This window comes from Urtica dioica, chromosome 6 (assembly GCF_054948205.1).
Source record: "Urtica dioica subsp. dioica isolate 48M chromosome 6, U.dioica_male_clone48M_v1_H2, whole genome shotgun sequence".
NCBI lineage: Eukaryota > Viridiplantae > Streptophyta > Magnoliopsida > Rosales > Urticaceae > Urtica > Urtica dioica.
The window spans coordinates 12,822,664-12,842,583 of NC_142761.1; the positions used below are offsets into that span (position 1 = coordinate 12,822,664).

General features: G+C 48.1%; 1 protein-coding gene across 1 annotated transcript; it reads left to right on the forward strand.

The window, feature by feature from the left end:
- The first annotated feature begins 5,970 nt into the window (after window positions 1–5,970).
- On the forward strand, window positions 5,971–7,920 carry LOC149393405 (1-aminocyclopropane-1-carboxylate oxidase homolog 1-like). The gene is made up of 3 exons (XM_089617668.1): window positions 5,971–6,543; window positions 6,632–6,953; window positions 7,427–7,920. Exons 1-3 carry the CDS (start codon window positions 5,999–6,001, stop codon window positions 7,688–7,690), a joined length of 1,131 nt encoding a protein of 376 aa, XP_089473794.1. The 5' UTR covers window positions 5,971–5,998; the 3' UTR covers window positions 7,691–7,920.
- Window positions 7,921–19,920: the final 12,000 nt, after the last annotated feature.

Below are 19,920 nucleotides of genomic sequence, written 5' to 3' on the forward strand. Positions count from 1 at the left end.
TCGACTCGTGGACTCAAACTCGACTCGAGGACTCACGTAGAGCCTGCACGAGGAGTTTCGTAAAGAGTCGTCGCGAGGAGTATCGGTCGACTCGCGGACTCGGAGCTCGACTCGAGGAATTAACTCATCTCGAGGAGACATCGTAGAGCCTGCACGAGGAGTATCAATCGACTCGTGGACTCGAACTCGACTCGAGGACTCACGTAGAGCCTGCAGGAGGAGTTTCGTGAAGAACCGTCGCGAGGAGTATCGGTCGACTCGCGGACTCGGAGCTCGACTCGAGGAATGAATTTATCTCGAGGAGACATCGTAGAGCCTGCACGAGGAGTATCAATCGACTCGTGGACTCGAACTCGACTCGAGGAGTCACGTAGAGCCTGCACGAGGAGTTTCGTAAAGAGTCATCGCGAGGAGTATCGGTCGACTCGCGGACTCGGAGCTCGACTCGAGGAATTAACTCATCTCGAGGAGACATCGTAGAGCCTGCACGAGGAGTATCAATCGACTCGTGGACTCGGACTCGACTCGAGGACTCACGTAGAGCCTGCACTAGGAGTTTCGTAAAGAGTCGTCGCGAGGAGTATCGGTCGACTCGCGGACTCGGAGCTCGACTCGAGGAATTAACTCATCTCGAGGAGACATCATAGAGCCTGCACGTGGAGTATCATTCGACTTGTGGACTCGAACTCGACTCGAGGACTCACGTAGAGCCTGCACGAGGAGTTTCGTGAAGAATCGGCACGAGGACTATCGGTCGACTCGTGGGTTCGAACTCGACTCGAGGAATGAACTCATCTCGAGGAGCCATGTGGGGTCGGCACAAGGCGTAGCTTGTCGACTCGTCGACTCGAACTCGACTCGAGGAATGAACTCGTCTCGAGGAGGCGTGTGAAGTCGGCACGAGGAGTGGCTTGTCGACTTGTGGATTCAAACTCGACTCGAGGAATGAACGCATTTCGAGGAGACATGTGGAGTCGCCCCGAGGAGTGTCGGTCGACTCGTGGACTCGAACTCGACTCGAGGGCTTATGTAGCCTGCACGAGGAGTTTCGTGAAGAGTCGGCGCGAGGAGTATCGGTCGACTCGCGGTCTCGGGGCTCGACTCGAGGAATGAGCTCGTCTCGAGGAGATATGTGAAGAGTCGGCATGAGGAGTATCAGTCGACTCCTGGACTCGGGACTCGACTCGAGGACTCATGTAAAGCCTACACGAGGAGTTATGTGAGAAATCTTTCTTGGGGACCTCCGGCCTAACCATCGGCCCCTTGAGACTTTGTTATTATCATTTTTTTTAATTGTTGTTGAGTTGTTTTTCATTGATCATTGATCCCTGTCAGCCCCCCGAGTTTCTTGCGTTTGTGAGACGAAGGCCAAGAAACTCTTGTGTAGGAGGCATACAATAGTGCGTGTCAAAAAGTTGTCATGTGTAGAATAACTCTTTATTGCAATAAAGGGGGTTGTTACAGGTAGTCATGGCACTTGGCCTTCTTTTGAGAAAAAAGAAAATTACAATTTTGAAATAAAAGTGACCACGAAGCCGATCGAGTTCGGGCGTGAATTTAAAGGTCGAAGTCGCGACAATCATGGCTTGCTAGCAGATGCGACGAATTCCTCGAAGTCCCCACCTCGAATTATGGAATCAATTCGCTTCTTAAGCTGGTTGCATTCGATCGTCACGTGCCCGTGATCTTTGTGGTATTCGCAGAACCTGCTTCGATCTCGCTTCGCGGGGTCCTTTGTGAGTGGAGCGGGGCTTCCCAGCTCATCGCAGCGTAAGCGCAGGATCCGGTCGGGCGTTGTGTTGAGCGGGACGAAGGATCGCTTTGGGGCTGGAGAAGGGTGGTCGTTAGGGACTTGACCCTTCCGGCGCCTTTTCCTTCGTGACTCGGGACCAACGGCCGGTATCACAAGCGCGGCTGCGCGCTTCTGGTTGGGTGCTCGATCAATGTTGGGTGGTCGCTGACCCAAGATGATCGTGCTTGCGATCTCGCGTTGGGCGTTGAGCTTTTCTCTCAAGTCACTCTCATGGGATTCCTTCCGGGAATTGAGGTGATCTCTCAAGTCTCCGGCGGCCGTCCCTATCACCTTAGGCGAGAGTGCATCATTTGAGTGACGTTCTCGATAGACGACACGGCCATTGTTGTCGTCATCTCCCCGGGGGTTTCGTACGCGGATGGTGAGCTTGGAGCGTCGCTCTCGGGGCCTAGATGTTGAGCACCCCCGTGTATCGATCGACACTTGTCGTCTTGACGTGGTCACCCAAGGGTGTGCCCTCGAGGGCGCGTGCGGGTGCTCATCAGAAAGTTGACGTTTCGACGCGGCGGCCCGAGGGTGTCCCCTTGGAAGCGTGCGCGTGTGTCCACTTTCGTGAGTAGCGTGGTCGAGGTTGGTCTCGTGGTTGATGTCACCGACGCTGTTGGAGTCGAGGAGGTCGGCGATGAGCGTATTGGTAACGCCGGGGCGGTCTAGGAGTTCGGCGAGCCTTCGAGCCGTGTCCTCTCGGACTGCGGCCTCGGGGTCGTTCGCCGGGTCTCGGGGCTGGCTCTCATTATCATGAGGTTGCCCTTCGAGGCGGTGCGCAGAGCTTTGGAGGTCTCGCCTCGAGCTAGTCGCTCGGGTGCCCACGGAGGTGGCGGGGCTACGACTCATCTCTCGAGAGTCGTAGAAGTGAGAAGAAGACTGGTAGAGGGGATGTGTTGCCAAGGTCGAGAGATCCCCTCCTTCTAGCGCCAAAATGTTGTCGCTGATTTTTGGACAACTATTTAGGAGCCCAGAGTGGTTAGACCCAAGGCCGGACCAAGTGGTCTCACTCCGGCTCGAGCGTGTCGGACTTGGTATCCCAAGTCGTCCCTTAGCTGTGGGTTAAGCTCACCTCGTCTCGATACCTGAAAAGCAAGAAAGAGATTGTGAACTACAAAGGGGAAACAGGGGGGGTGCCCCTGTTTACCTCTCCGACGCTCAACATTAGTGGGATTGAGGTGGAGTATAGAGGTTTTAGGGGTGGTGAGAGGCCAAAGATGAGCGAAACGAGCGAAGTACAAGTTCGGCAGCGTTTCGGGACTCAAAATTGGATTACCTGGACTAGGGGAGTGGCCCCTGTATTTATAGGCAGCCAAGGGGTGGTTTGAAGACCCCTTGGCCGAGTGAACAAGTTTGGGTCGGCCAATGGCCGAGGGAAGGCTCTAGAGCCGGCCATTGGCCGAGGCAAGACTCTAGAGCCGGCCAATGGCCGAGGGAAGGCTCTATAGCCGGCCATTGGCCGAGGCAAGGCTCTAGAGCCGGCCAATGGCCGAGGCAAGGCTCTAGAGCCGGCCAATGGCCGAGGCAAGGCTCTAGAGCCGGCCATTGGCCGAGGCAATGGTCTAGGGCCGGCCATTGGCCGAGGCAAGCCTTGGGCCGGCCAATGGCCGAGGCAAGCCTTGGGCCGGCCAATGGCCGAGGCAAACCTTAGGGCCGGCCAATGGCCGAGGCAAGCCTTGGGCCGGCCATTGGCCGAGGCAAGCCTTAGGGCCGGCCATTGGCCGTGGCAAGCCTTAGGGCCGGCCAATGGCCGAGGCAAGCCTTGGGCCGGCCATTGGCCGAGGCAAGCCTTGGGCCGGCCATTGGCCGAGGCAAGCCTTGGGCCGGCCAATGGCCGAGGCAAACCTTGGGCCGGCTGCATGGGCATTTGACTTGGCCCTTGGCTTGGGCCGGCCCCTGGTTGGGTCAGGGCTTCGCCGTTCAAGACCTCGTACCGGCCACGAGGGTCGAGGAAATGCCTTTGTCCTCGTCGGCCCTAGACGGGCCGACAACAATTATTATTATTATTATTATTATTATTATACATTACATTACCTTTACCTTGTCATATTAAAGAATATTCTCATTAGTTTCTTTAAAATATTAACTTTCATAACCAAAATGTATAATCTTACATGAGAATCTGATTACAGAGCATTACCTCCAACAAAACACAATCAAATTTAATGTGTTTTTTTAATAATATTTTTTATTTATTTATGTGCAACTTTTTATATGATTGTACAAAAATGCATAAATTAAGTATAGCTTATTTAAGATTTTATTTTTAATATAAAATTCAAATTTATATATGAAATATTTTAATTGTAAGAGAGACATAGTTAATTCTTTTATAGTTAAAACAGTACAGTTAAGTAATACAATTCAAATTTTAAGGTGTAAAGTAAGACTAATGTCAATATCTGAAGAGTATTTATGTTATTTACCTTAATAATAATAATAATAATAATAATAATAATAATAATAATAGGAGAAATTAGGTCAATAGTCCAATAACACAATCTACTTTTAAAAATAGCCAAAATTTCATTTTATTAAGAAAATAGCACACTAGATCAAAGTAAATTAATTAATTGTTTAAGTTAATTTAGTTTACTTAAGAAAATAGATCATCATGTCGAAGTAAATTAAATTAATCCAAATAGTTAATTAATGTACTATGCTTTAGTGGGCTATTTTCTTAATAAAATAAAAATTTGACTAAAAATTTAAACATATCTAAAGAATTGCATAATTGCAACAAATTCTACAATAATAATAATAATTAATTATTATTATTATTATTATTATTATTAAGATGGTATGAATAGATGTCATTGTCATTTGTTTATTTGTTTGTGAATAAAAATATATATTTAGTTGAACAACTTTCCTATATAGGCGAACTCTGATGTCGTGTGGATTAAACAATCTATATTATATATAAGTTTTTTCTAATTTTGTTTCCAATCGATATATGACTTTCTTGACTTATTTATGCATAGTTTTTGTTTTTCTTGGATTGTAAATGGTGTCATGCACATATCTTTGACCCATGCCATAATTTGACCCCGATGCTTTAACTGCACATGTGATAAGAGATTTGATTTCCTATATGTAAACCATACGAAACAAAATTATGGAAGGAGGAAAATGAAAAGGTTGATGGAGAGAAAATCTAACATTGTTTGTTTGGTAAAAGGCGTGTAATACGGTGAAAATAATTTTGATCACGTTGCTTATTAACAACAATATCTTTTTTTTTTCCCTTCACAAAAATGAGGATTTGTGAACGGGGAAAAAAAAATCCATCTTTGGTCACATAAATAAAAGACTAGCCAGTTTGACCTTATAGTTATAAATATTAGTACTTTTTTTTTTTCCGATAACTTTCAGACAGGAAAAGCAGTGTCTCTAACTCAAGAACTCAATCTCAAATTTACTTCGTACAAAAAATAAAATAAATCAATTATATACTTATTTTCTTCTTCACATAACAAAACAATACCAAAACAAACAGAACAGCATTTTTCCTTCTTTTCTTACAATTTGCCCTCTTAAATTCTGTGGGCAAATCCAAGCCACGTACATAGTGCGCGTTATCAATTATCAAGCAATTCTACGATGTTGGCCGAATAAATTAGTCTTGCCTCTAACGTATCGGTTTTAATCTTGTTAATTTTGTCAACAATTGAAATTACTTATTGGATTTTATTTGCTAAGTTTGTTAATATTTAAAAGGTCTTTCACCAGCTGTGCTAATCTCAATATTCTAAGTTTCTAGAAAGCTACGCAATAAATCGAATTAATTTTATTGCAACTAACCCGGATGATCTACTCATAATAAATGTGCGACACAACTTGTTCTATGGTCTTGCTATAGTAATGTCTACTAAAAAAATACAAATTTTCTCCTATATCGTCGCCTCTTTTTAGTTTTCTCCTAAAAATAAACAAACAACAAATGACATACACGTCAGAAAGATTGAACACCGAAAGAGGATCATCATCATCCTAATCCCGGATTACCTGTGATCAATGTTCTTCTTCCTTTATTCTTTAGTGACAAAAAATTGGTTGTGACTTGATTAATTACGTTTTCTTCTTCTCTAGCTTTGCATTAGGGCTAAATAAATAGACCATTTCTCATGTCTATATATGTACCACCTTACCATCACTCCCTTACTAACGCTTAAGAATAAGAAGAAAGAAGAAAAACAAATGACAAACTGTGGTGAGCTAATGAGAGAAAACGACACTAACTACGACCGAACGAGTGAGCTCAAGGCGTTCGATGATACCAAAACTGGCGTGAGAGGACTCGTAGAAGCCGGAGTTTCCAAAATTCCGAGAATTTTCGTGCATCGCGAGAATAAAAGTTTGGAATCTTATTCCCATGGAGAGACTAATCACAATTTCTCTATTCCGATCATAAGCTTGGAAGGCGTCCACCAGAGCAAAGCAAGGAGAAAAGAGGCGGTTGAGAAAATCAGCAACGCGTCGCAAAATTGGGGTTTTTTCCGAGTAATCAACCATGGAATCCCGCCTGATATTTTGGACGATATGGTCGAGGGGGTGAGAAGATTCCACGAACAAGACCCGGAGATAAGGAAGAAATACTATTCGAGAGATATTGTATCGGGCAAGCTCGCATACAATGCGAATTTCGATTTGTTCAAAGCTTCGGTTGCTCATTGGATAGACTCCTTTTATTGTCTCACCTATCCGAATCCTCCAAATCCACAAGAATTGCCTGAAATTTGCAGGTACGTGTACGATTTTGCCATTTCCTTATTATTACGTACGTGTCAAGTTTTGTATTAGTAAGTAATAATTTTTGTTTTTTCGGGGCAGAGACATAATGCTCAAGTACACTGAGGAGTTGAGAAAAGTAGGATTAACAATATTGGAATTGATGTCCGAGGCACTAGGGCTGGATAAAAACCACATGAAGAAAATGGAATGTGCAAAGGAACTATTCCTAAGCGGTCACTATTACCCAAAATGCCCTGAGCCAGAGCTGGCCATGGGTCTGCCGAAACACACAGACAGTGCTTTCATGACTGTGTTGCTTCAAGACCATATTGGAGGACTACAAGTCCTACATCAAGACCAATGGCTTAATGTCACCCCAATCCCCTCAAGTTTGATTGTCAACCTTGGAGATATGATGCAGGTACTTTAGTTGATACTACTATTTATTTATTTATTTTTAAATTTTATATTTATAGAAATTCATATTTTAACTTTTGAACGTCTCATTTATATCCCTCTACGAGAAGAGCTGAAATAAAAAAGAAATAATCATGGTATTCATAATTTTAAAAGAAATTATATTTATTGGGGCATTTCAAAATACTAAACTAGAATTAGTCAAATGGTTAGTTTGTTGTATCTATTTTATAGCTCATAATTCAAGTAAAATTTTATTTTCTGAAGGGTAACAGCCCTACGTTAAAGCATAATTATCCGATAGGGTTATTCATTAACACTATCCTATGCTTAACTATTTTGAAACCTATTCAAAGCTATTCAAGATCAAAATATAAACAAGGGACGTCGAGTTTAAACAGTTGTCTATAAACTTTCTTTAACATTTCAAACATGTCTAATATTATTTTTTTCTGTTTATTTCGTTACACTGTGCAGCTAATCACGAATGGGAAGTTCAAAAGTGTTTACCATAGAGTTTTGGCTCAAAAAGTGGGACCAAGAATTTCAGTAGCAACTGTTTTCAGAAATTTGGGAGAAGGAAATAGTGGGCCCACCAGATCTTATGGACCAATTAAAGAGTTACTATCTGACCAAAACCCACCACTCTACAAAGAAACCACTCTCAAGGATTATGTCTCCGTTATACACACCAAAGGTCTTGGTGGTAAACCTGAAGTTCTAGTCCATCTCAAGCTCTAAATATCCCAAATAAAATAAAATAAAAGGGAGATATATACATATATATATATATATATATAAGTATATGAAAATCAAGGTATTTAAGTAGTTGATTATAAAGATCAGTGAGTTTCCTACTAAGAATAATAAAAATAAAATTAGCTTCGCCAAGCTGCTCTGTTGGAGACATGAACACTATGGCTGCCTTGTAATTAAATATTGTCTATCGTGAATATCAATGAAAATGATCTTTCCAGTATGGACTAATTGCATTATATCCCTTTGTTTTTGTTTTATTTTTTTTGTTTTTCGTTTGGGCTAAAAGATTTGAATTGGTCTATGATAATTTATAGATTGATCATACTTAAACATATCTTGTTTCAATCACAAAAAAATAAAACAGACTCACGTATACGTACAAAAAATATTTATTATAATTGTCTAATGAATGACCCACGGAGCCAAACAACAGACTTGGGCGGTGAAACATTTGATTAAACGTTCTCTTAAAATAGATTAATATATGAGAAATTATCTCAACAACCACTATTTGATAAATTTTTTCCAATTTTCCACCAAAAACTTAATTTGGTTAAAAATATTACTAAATCACTTGTACAAATACAATTTTACCCTCAACAATTGATGTCAATTGTTGACATACATGTCAACAATAAATGTGTATTGTTGACATTTATGTCAACAAACAGAGAAATCAAAACTTACAGATGTCAACAATAGATGTCAATTATTGACATAGAGATGTCAACTGTTGACATCATATTGAAGGTAAAATTGCATCTGTATAAGTGGTTTATTAGTATTTTTGGTCAAATTAAACTTTTGGTGGAAAATTGAAAAAAAACTTAACAAATGTGATAGTTGAGACAATTTCTCTTAATATATTATGTAGAGGAAATATTATATAAGTTGTTGAGGAAGGTGATAAACTTGGGGAGTTATTTGTGAATGAGATCATTTCATCTTTCCCATTTTCAATAGTTTCTTTTATACGGACAAATTTTTATGGTCTAGATCAAACTCACAAAATCCTTCAGTTATTTAATTTTACTGGCGATTCTTCAGTTATTTAATTGTAATTTTTCATTGGTTGAAAAAAATATATCGGATATAGAAATTTAAGAACTATAAGGATTATAGGTTGGATATAAAAATTTCCCGTCGTTTAATTCTAGCAGTCAGACAACTAAATGCTCGATTAAAAAAAATAAAAATACAGCAACTAATCACGTGCCAGAATGCTATTTTTTTTTTCTTTGCCGAGAATGGAAACGACTTGTCATTACACGTTAACAACTACTTGAAAAGGCAAAACTAGGGAACCGGACATTATTGTCCCATTTTTTTTACGATAGATATTTATGTCTCGTTCTATATATCTTGATCAACGGCTCTTTTGGATGTATTAAATGTGAACGAAGCATAGTAGACTATCCGTCTAAATTAGGGACAATGTATGGCATATTTTTGCCAAAAAAAAAAAAAAAAAACTATAAGACGAAACAAAACTAGCATGAGTCGTGTGCTTTTTGGTTCTATAAAATGCTATTTATTAGTGCAATGATATCACATGAAATCTAAAAACAATTCCATCAAAATGACACATAATATAACAACATCTACCTTAGATAACATCTACCTTAGATGACACTACCTCTTATCTCTCTTATTTGCCTTTGAGGTCTTCTCTTGTGTGTGAGGACATCGGTTCAATTCCTCGTGATAGTAATTTGTTTCCATTACGTCATTTTTAAAACGATTTCTTTGTAATATAAGTTTAAATGTTTCATGTAATCATATGTATAAATGAAAAATATAGTAAAAAAATCACATATAATATCTCCTAAAATAATATTAAAAAAAATTTTCTCTCGCATAGAGCTTAAAAAATTAAAGATATAAAATAATAATAATAATTTATAGTATATTTAATTATATGTATTTCAATATATCGATAACCAATTTGTCATAATATTTGAATAAAGTTTAATATTCAAATTCGATTGAATGCTAGTTTCAATAGAATAACAAATCACAATAGATGAAATACTATTGTTAAAGAGCATGGAATCCGAAGAAGGAAATCGCATAACCAATCTCCGGTCAAGATCTTGCTGAGAGCCATCCTAAAAAAGGCAGGTCCCACCGAAATCATCGAGACCCATCCAAAAAGGTAAGGTCTAGCCAGCTATACCAAGACCAAGCCTCGGCAACCGAAGGTCCAGCCACACATGATGAGACCAAGGTCACTCACAAAATACCTCGACACTAGAAGGCGAGCCTCGGGCTTCACTGCGGGCTTAGGTCTCGCCACCCAATGGCGAGGAACCCTCTAACATGCGACTCCTAACACGAAGTATCTCGCTAATGGTAAGACCAACCTCCTGCAGGCGACACCTCTACGAGGTCTCGCCGGCCAATGGCGAATCCGGGAAGACCAAGGGTTAGACCTCCGAGACAAGGCATAAATCTCCATGGAAATTGTGCTAGCAACAAACTCATGTTCGTATACCTATTAATATGGAATTTCTCCTCTTCTTTAAGTAAGTCATTTCTTACCTGGTAGAACACATACATACACTTTACTAAATCCTAAATGCTTCCAAGCTAGAGGACGTCTTCTCCTTGTCATTTAACATTACATTCGTATTAATGTTGACCGTCGGAGAGTGTGGCGAAGGAAAACCCTCTGCGCCTCTCTAATTTCACTGTTTAGTCCCTCCACATAATATGTGTTGTCGGTCATTTTCCGAAAACCCAGAGCGCCAAGAAGACGCGCCGCTCAAAGGGCCGATAGACAGGCCGGAGGTCCTGAAGTGTGGCAAGCCTTCCGTCACGAGTCGCTAGCAAGCCCTCGTGCCGAAACTTTCAGCTCTTCAAGTGGAGTCGTTCTCCTCCAGTCGAGCTTCGCTCATCGAGTCGAGCCTCGCTCCTCGGGGCGAGTCATTCTCCTCGAATCGAGCCTCACTCCTCAGGTCGAGTCATTCTCCTCGAGTCGAGTCATTCTCCTCGAGTCGAGCATCGCTCCTCAAGTCGAGTCGTTCTCCTAGAGTCGAGCCTCAAGTCGAGTCATTCTCCTCGAGTCGAGCCTCGCTCCTCGGGATGAGCCTCAAGTCGTTCTCCTCGAGTCGAGCCTCGGGTCATTCTCCTCGAGTCGAGCCTCGCTCCTCGAGTTGAGTCACCCTCCAAGAGTGGAGAATTTTATATTTCACGCGACAAGCGTGATATCAGAAGCTCAGACGGCCCAACGGGCCAGATAAAACAAAGGCCGCAAAGGCCCACGAAAAGTCAGCCAAGCGCGCGCCGCGCCTAGCTCGACTCACGCCGCACGCAGCGCGGCGCATCCCGCGCGCCGTGGGTTGCGCACCGCGCGCACGCGTACCGTGCGCCGCACTCCGCGCGGGGTAGACTACGCATCGCGCGTTGCGCGCCGTTCGCCTCCTCTTGGCGGGACGCGCGCCCCCAGTCCCACATGGACGAGAAATGAACCACCTAAGGCCCTCCAACTACTATAAATACCCCCTCTCATTGAGGGGGAGGGCATCCTATTCATTCTATCGATTCGCTCGAATTCTCACTCTTCTTTGCTTCTCTTGATGCCATCTCTGGCCTGAAGTGCTTTCTACGTGTTTCTCTCATTCTCATAGGTTCTGAATCACTCTTGGGGACTCCCGGACGTCGCTCCCTCTAATCGAATGCCGAAACTAGTGCCCAGACATGCTCTTAGGGTTTTCTACCGAAAATCCCCTACACGTCTAACACAATAGACACGTTCGCGTTTTCTGAAGTTCTGAGACGTCGCCGAGGACTCCTCCGCGCTCCGTCTCCTTCGTCGAAAACGCTCCCCCCTTAGGCAGCGCGCCATACACTGCGTTACATACACCCTAAACTATGTTCTGACCTGATCCCACACACGGGTACGTAGGTAGCCGACACAAAAGGCACGGTCACTCTTCCTCATCACCCCTTCTCTTCTTTGAGAGACGCGTTGATCGGAGAAAACCCAGCTCAAGGCTTTCGAGTTCACACCTTTGGCTCGAGTGCGGCCACGGCCCGAAGCTTTAAATAGTTGTTCATTTTTGTGCGACAACATTTTGGCGTTAGAAGGAGGGGACTTCCCGACCTGTTCAGCCCGAAACCCCTTCAGTCCATCTTCTTCTTTTCTCTTGAAGACTCGACTTTCTCGGACTCGAGAAAAGATGAGTAGTCAGCCACCCGTACGTTCTAAGGGCGTTAACAACCCCGATAACGTCACCGGGACCAAAAAAGATTTCTTGCGCTCCCAAGCGCATGGTGACGAAGAGTCGCTCCATGAGGAGAGATCGACCTACTCGCCATCTCTATCTCCAGATAGCAGGGAGGTCCGCATCATGGAATTGGAGGAGAATATCCACAAACTAAAGGCGAAGAACTCGAGGTACCACAGCCAACTGGCTGCGAAGCGACCTATGCATAACGTGGTGATCCCCAACGGGGATCCCGAGAACCTCAACGAGGAAAGTCGCGACCGCGACCATGATTACGAGGGTACTGGCGATTCGGAGGATGTCGAGACTTCTCTCACGAAGGATGGGGGACTCTTCGCCGTGAATGAAGCCGGTCCTTCGAACCCCTTACCCAAGACAGGGGATATGCCTGCTGTCTCCCAAGAGGGGAACTCCCGACGTTCGGCCCTTCACCGACTTAATCAAAGGGAGAATGTTGCGGAAAGTATGGGCACGCGGAGAGCGCGCCGTCGTAGACGAAGCCTGCGCCTCCGTGCGACAAGCCCCGATCTCAGGGACCATCTCACTACTCAACGCAACGAGCGTGGCAATGATATGAGAGAGCGACTGAGCTCTCGACCAAACATCCCACTGGCAGCGCCAAACTAACGGGAACCGCCGCACGGGTCAAGGGACTAATGAGAGGCAGTAGGTGACCCCTCCCGAACAAGGAGTTACTCCGACTATCGGTCTCGATGTGGTCACTATGATCCACAATCTTCGAAAATGAGGTACGAGATCTGTTGTCGCTGTTTTTCGGACAACTATTTAGGAGCCAAAGACGGTTAGACCCAAGGCCGGACCAAGTGGTCTCGTCTTGACTCGAGCGTGTCGGACCCGGTATCCCGAGTCGTCCCTTAGCTGTGGATGTCCCTTGAGTTCGTCAGAGTACCTGAAAAGGAGTAGAGAACACGTGAACTACAAAGGGGAAACAGGGGGGGTGCCCCTGTTTACCTCTCCAACGCTCAACATTAGTGTGATTGAGGTGGAGTATAGAGGTTTTAGGGGTGTTTAGAGGCCAAAGCTTGAGAGAAACGAGCGAGGTACGAGTTCGGCAGCGTTTCAGTACTCAAGAATTGATTACCTGGGTCAAGGGAAGGACCATTGTATTTATAGGCCGCCAAGGGGTGGTTGGGAGACCCCTTGGCCGAGTGAACTTGCTTGGTTTGGCCATTGAGTGGCTGGGTCGGCCAATGGCCGAGTGAACATGGTGGTGAGGTTCACTCGGCCATTGGCCGAGTGAAAAGCTTGGGCCGGCTGAGGTTCACTCGGCCATTGGCCGAGTGAACTGCTGGAAGGTTCACTCGGCCAATGGCCGAGTGAACTGTAGGGGCAGCTGGATGGTTCACTCGGCCATTGGCCGAGTGAACTGCTGGAAGGTTCACTCGGCCAATGGCCGACTGAACTGTCTTGGTGGCTGGAGGGTTCACTCGGCCATTGGCCGAGTGAACTGCTGGAAGGTTCACTCGGCCAATGGCCGAGTGAACTGCCTTGGTGGCTGGAGGGTTCACTCGGCCATTGGCCGAGTGAAGTGCTGGAAGGTTCACTCGGCCAATGGCCGAGTGAACTGCCTTGGTGGCTGGAGGGTTCACTCGGCCATTGGCCGAGTAAACTGTCCAATGGCCGAGTGAGCCTTTTGACCCAGCCAATGGCCGAGTGAGCCATTGACTCGGCCCATGGTTGGGCAGGGTGTTTGAATTGGCCATTGGCTTGGGCCGGCCCCTGGTTGAGTCAGGGTTTCGCCGCCCAAGACCTCGTACTAGCCACGTGGGTCGAAGAGATGCCTTTGTTCCCGTTGGTCCTAGACGGGCCAACAACATTAGCCCCCCGAGTTTCCGGTCGAGCGTAGGTCGAGTGGAAACTCAAAATCTACGCTTTTACACGGATGCGGGATGAACGCTCTCGGGTTTTCGGGTTGATCGTGTGCGGCTTATTTTCTCGATCTACCAGTGAGGGCATGATCGATTAGCACGGCTTTATTGTATGTGGCCTATTTTCTCGACTTGCCAACGAAGGCGTGATCGATTTGCACGTATTTGTTGTGTTGTGCGCGTCTTGTTTTCTCGATTTGCCAACGAAGGTATAATCGATTTGCGCGTCTTTGTTGTATTGTGCGCGTCTTATGTTCTCGATTTGCCACCGAAGGCATAATCGATTTGCACGTCTTTGTTGTGTTGTGCGCGTCTTGTTTTCTCGATTTGCCACCGAAGGCATAATCGATTTGCACGTCTTTGTTGTATTGACGCAGACCTTGAACCCATTTGTAACTCGTTGCCTATCGGCCGACGAGATGGGCGGTGAGCGCGATGCCACATTTGTGTGGCGAGGTTTCCCGTGGACGCTGGCTAGACCAGATACGCCCTGCGGACGCAGACCTTGAACCCATTTGTAACTCGTTGCCAATCGGCCGACGAGCTGGGCGGCGAGCGCGATGCCACATTTGTGTGGCGAGGTTTCCCGTGGACCCTGGCTAGACCAGATACGCCCTGCGGACGCAGACCTTGAACCCATTTGTAACTCGTTGCCTATCGGCCGACTAGCTGGGCGGCGAGCGCGATGCCACATTTGTGTGGCGAGGTTTCCCGTGGACGCTGGCTTGACCAGATACGCCCTGGCAGACGCAAGCCTTGAACCCATTTGTAACTCGTTGCCTATCGGCCGACGAGCTGGGCGGCGAGCGCGATGCCACTTTTGTGTGGCGAGGTTTCCCGTGGACGCTGGCTAGACCAGATACGCCCTGCTGACGCAGACCTTGAACCCATTTGTAACTCGTTGCCTTTCGGCCCATGAGCTGGGCGGTGAGCGCTATGCCACTTTTGTGTGGCGAGGTTTCCCGTGGACGCTGGCTAGACCAGATACGCCCTGCGGACGCAGACCTTGAACCCATTTGTAACTCCTTGCCTTTCGGCCCACGAGCTGGGCAGTGAACGCTATGCCACTTTTGTGTGGCGAGGTTTCCCGTGGACGCTGGCTAGACCAGATACGCCCTGCGGACGCAGACCTTGAACCCATTTGTAACTCGTTGCCTATCGGCCGACGAGCTGGGCGGCGAGCGCGATGCCACATTCGTGTGGCGAGGTTTCCCATGGGCGCTGGCTAGACCAGATACGCCCTGCGGGCGCAGACCTTGAACCCATTTGTAACTCGTTGCCTATCGGCCGACGAGCTGGGCGGCAAGCGCGGACTCAAGACTCAACTCGAGGGCTCATGTAGAGCCTGCACGAGGAATAGTTAGTTGACTTGTGGACTTGGGACTCAACTCGAGGACTCATGTAAAGCCTGCAAGAGGAGTGGTTAGTTGGCTTGTGGACTTGGGACTCAACTCGAGGGCTCTTGTAGAGCCTGCACGAGGAGTTTCGTGAAGAGTCGTCGCGAGGAGTATCGGTCGACTCGCGGACTCGGAGCTCGAATCGAGGAATGAATTCATCTCGAGGAGACATTCGAAGAGTCGGCACGAGGAGTATTGGTCGACTCGTGGACTCGAACTCGACTCGAGGACTCACGTAGAGCTTGCACGAGGAGTTTTGTGAAGAGTCGGCGCGAGGAGTATCGGTCGACGAGCGGACTCGTAGCTCGACTCGAGGAATGAATTCATCTCGAGGAGACATGTGAAGAGTTAGCACGAGTAGTTTCAGTCGACTCGTGGACTCGAACTCGACTCGAGGACTCACGTGGAGCTTGCACGAGGAGTTTCGTGAAGAGTCGGCGCGAGGAGTATCGGTCGACTCGCGGAGTCGTAGCTCGGCTCGAGGAACGAATTCATCTCGAGGAGACATGTGAAGAGTTAGCACGAGGAGTTTCAGTCGACTCGTGGACTCGAACTCGACTCGAGGACTCACGTGGAGCTTGCTCGAGGAGTTTCGTGAAGAGTCGGCGCGAGGAGTATCGGTCGACTCGCGGACTCGTAGCTCGGCTCGAGGAACGAATTCATCTCGAGGAGACATGTGAAGAGTTAGCACGAGGAGTTTCAGTCGACTCGTGGACTCGAACTCGACTCGAGGACTCACGTGGAGCTTGCACGAGGAGTTTCGTGAAGAGTCGTCGCGAGGAGTATCGGTCGACTCGCGGACTCGGAGCTCGACTCGAGGAATGAATTCATCTCGAGGAGACATGCGAAGAGTCGGCACGAGGAGTATTGGTCGACTCGTGGACTCGAACTCGACTCGAGGACTCACGTAGAGCTTGCACGAGGAGTTTTGTAAAGAGTCGGCGCGAGGAGTATCGGTCGACGCGCGGACTCGTAGCTCGACTCGAGGAATGAATTCATCTCGAGGAGACATGTGAAGAGTTAGTACGAGGAGTTTCAGTCGACTCGTGGACTCGAACTCGACTCGAGGACTCACGTGGAGCTTGCACGAGGAGTTTCGTGAAGAGTCGGCGCGAGGAGTATCGGTCGACTCGCGGACTCGTAGCTCGGCTCGAGGAACGAATTCATCTCAGGGAGACATGTGAAGAGTTAGCACGAGGAGTTTCAGTCGACTCGTGGACTCGAACTCGACTCGAGGACTCACGTGGAGCTTGCTCGAGGAGTTTCGTGAAGAGTCGGCGCGAGGAGTATCGGTCGACTCGCGGACTCGTAGCTCGGCTCGAGGAACGAATTCATCTCGAGGAGACATGTGAGGAGTTAGCACGAGGAGTTTCAGTCGACTCGTGGACTCGAACTCGACTCGAGGACTCACGTGGAGCTTGCACGAGGAGTTTCGTGAAGAGTCGTCGCGAGGAGTATCGGTCGACTCGCGGACTCGGAGCTCGACTCGAGGAATGAATTCATCTCGAGGAGACATGCGAAGAGTCGGCACGAGGAGTATTGGTCGACTCGTGGACTCGAACTCGACTCGAGGACTCACGTAGAGCTTGCACGAGGAGTTTTGTGAAGAGTCGGCGCGAGGAGTATCGGTCGACGCGCGGACTCGTAGCTCGACTCGAGGAATGAATTCATCTCGAGGAGACATGTGAAGAGTTAGCACGAGGAGTTTCAGTCGACTCGTGGACTCGAACTCGACTCGAGGACTCACGTGGAGCTTGCACGAGGAGTTTCGTGAAGAGTCGGCGCGAGGAGTATCGGTCGACTCGCGGACTCGTAGCTCGGCTCGAGGAACGAATTCATCTCGAGGAGACATGTGAAGAGTTAGCACGAGGAGTTTCAGTCGACTCGTGGACTCGAACTCGACTCGAGGACTCACGTGGAGCTTGCTCGAGGAGTTTCGTGAAGAGTCGGCGCGAGGAGTATCGGTCGACTCGCGGACTCGTAGCTCGGCTCGAGGAACGAATTCATCTCGAGGAGACATGTGAAGAGTTAGCACGAGGAGTTTCAGTCGACTCGTGGACTCGAACTCGACTCGAGGACTCACGTGGAGCTTGCTCGAGGAGTTTCGTGAAGAGTCGGCGCGAGGAGTATCGGTCGACTCGCGGACTCGTAGCTCGGCTCGAGGAACGAATTCATCTCGAGGAGACATGTGAAGAGTTAGCACGAGGAGTTTCAGTCGACTCGTGGACTCGAACTCGACTCGAGGACTCACGTGGAGCTTGCACGAGGAGTTTCGTGAAGAGTCGTCGCGAGGAGTATCGGTCGACTCGCGGACTCGGAGCTCGGCTCGAGGAACGAATTCATCTCGAGGAGACATGTGAAGAGTTAGCACGAGGAGTTTCAGTCGACTCGTGGACTCGAACTCGACTCGAGGACTCACGTGGAGCTTGCTCGAGGAGTTTCGTGAAGAGTCGGCGCGAGGAGTATCGGTCGACTCGCGGACTCGTAGCTCGGCTCGAGGAACGAATTCATCTCGAGGAGACATGTGAAGAGTTAGTACGAGGAGTTTCAGTCGACTCGTGGACTCGAACTCGACTCGAGGACTCACGTGGAGCTTGCACGAGGAGTTTCGTGAAGAGTCGGCGCGAGGAGTATCGGTCGACTCGCAGACTCGTAGCTCGGCTCGAGGAACGAATTCATCTCGAGGAGACATGTGAAGAGTTAGCACGAGGAGTTTCAGTCGACTCGTGGACTCGAACTCGACTCGAGGACTCACGTGGAGCTTGCTCGAGGAGTTTCGTGAAGAGTCGGCGCGAGGAGTATCGGTCGACTCGCGGACTCATAGCTCGGCTCGAGGAACGAATTCATCTCGAGGAGACATGTGAAGAGTTAGCACGAGGAGTTTCAGTCGACTCGTGGACTCGAACTCGACTCGAGGACTCACGTGGAGCTTGCACGAGGAGTTTCGTGAAGAGTCGTCGCGAGGAGTATCGGTCGACTCGCGGACTCGGAGCTCGACTCGAGGAATGAATTCATCTCGAGGAGACATGCGAAGAGTCGGCACGAGGAGTATTGGTCGACTCGTGGACTCGAACTCGACTCGAGGACTCACGTAGAGCTTGCACGAGGAGTTTTGTGAAGAGTCGGCGCGAGGAGTATCGGTCGACGCGCGGACTCGTAGCTCGACTCGAGTAATGAATTCATCTCGAGGAGACATGTGAAGAGTTAGCACGAGGAGTTTCAGTCGACTCGTGGACTCGAACTCGACTCGAGGACTCACGTGGAGCTTGCACGAGGAGTTTCGTGAAGAGTCGGCGCGAGGAGTATCGGTCGACTCGCGGACTCGTAGCTCGGCTCGAGGAACGAATTCATCTCGAGGAGACATGTGAAGAGTTAGCACGAGGAGTTTCAGTCGACTCGTGGACTCGAACTCGACTCGAGGACTCACGTGGAGCTTGCTCGAGGAGTATCGGTCGACTCGCGGACTCGTAGCTCGGCTCGAGGAACGAATTCATCTCGAGGAGACATGTGAAGAGTTAGAACGAGGAGTTTCAGTCGACTCGTGGACTCGAACTCGACTCGAGGACTCACGTGGAGCTTGCACGAGGAGTTTCGTGAAGAGTCGTCGCGAGGAGTATCGGTCGACTCGCGGACTCGGAGCTCGACTCGATGAATGAATTCATCTCGAGGAGACATGCGAAGAGTCGGCACGAGGAGTATTGGTCGACTCGAGGACTCGAACTCGACTCGAGGACTCACGTGGAGCTTGCACGAGGAGTTTCGTGAAGAGTCGGCGCGAGGAGTATCGGTCGACTCGCGGACTCGTAGCTCGGCTCGAGGAACGAATTCATCTCGAGGAGACATGTGAAGAGTTAGCACGAGGAGTTTCAGTCGACTCGTGGACTCGAACTCGACTCGAGGACTCACGTGGAGCTTGCACGAGGAGTTTCGTGAAGAGTCGGCGCGAGGAGTATCGGTCGACTCGCGGACTCGTAGCTCGGCTCGAGGAACGAATTCATCTCGAGGAGACATGTGAAGAGTTAGCACGAGGAGTTTCAGTCGACTCGTGGACTCGAACTCGACTCGAGGACTCACGTGGAGCTTGCTCGAGGAGTTTCGTGAAGAGTCGGCGCGAGGAGTATCGGTCGACTCGCGGACTCGTAGCTCGGCTCGAGGAACGAATTCATCTCGAGGAGACATGTGAAGAGTTAGCACGAGGAGTTTCAGTCGACTCGTGGACTCGAACTCGACTCGAGGACTCACGTGGAGCTTGCACGAGGAGTTTCGTGAAGAGTCGTCGCGAGGAGTATCGGTCGACTCGCGGACTCGGAGCTCGACTCGAGGAATGAATTCATCTCGAGGAGACATGCGAAGAGTCGGCACGAGGAGTATTGGTCGACTCGTGGACTCGAACTCGACTCGAGGACTCACGTAGAGCTTGCACGAGGAGTTTTGTGAAGAGTCGGCGCGAGGAGTATCGGTCGACGCGCGGACTCGTAGCTCGACTCGAGGAATGAATTCATCTCGAGGAGACATGTGAAGAGTTAGCACGAGGAGTTTCAGTCGACTCGTGGACTCGAACTCGACTCGAGGACTCACGTGGAGCTTGCACGAGGAGTTTCGTGAAGAGTCGGCGCGAGGAGTATCGGTCGACTCGCGGACTCGTAGCTCGGCTCGAGGAACGAATTCATCTCGAGGAGACATGTGAAGAGTTAGCA

Excerpts from the sequence above, each read along its gene's own strand:
- LOC149393405 (XM_089617668.1), top strand. The coding sequence starts at position 5,999 with ATGACAAACTGTGGTGAGCTAATGAGAGAAAACGACACTAACTACGAC. Across the intron at positions 6,544-6,631 it reads GAATTGCCTGAAATTTGCAG|AGACATAATGCTCAAGTACA; the intron begins GTACGTGTACGA and ends TTTTCGGGGCAG. Across the intron at positions 6,954-7,426 it reads ACCTTGGAGATATGATGCAG|CTAATCACGAATGGGAAGTT; the intron begins GTACTTTAGTTG and ends TACACTGTGCAG.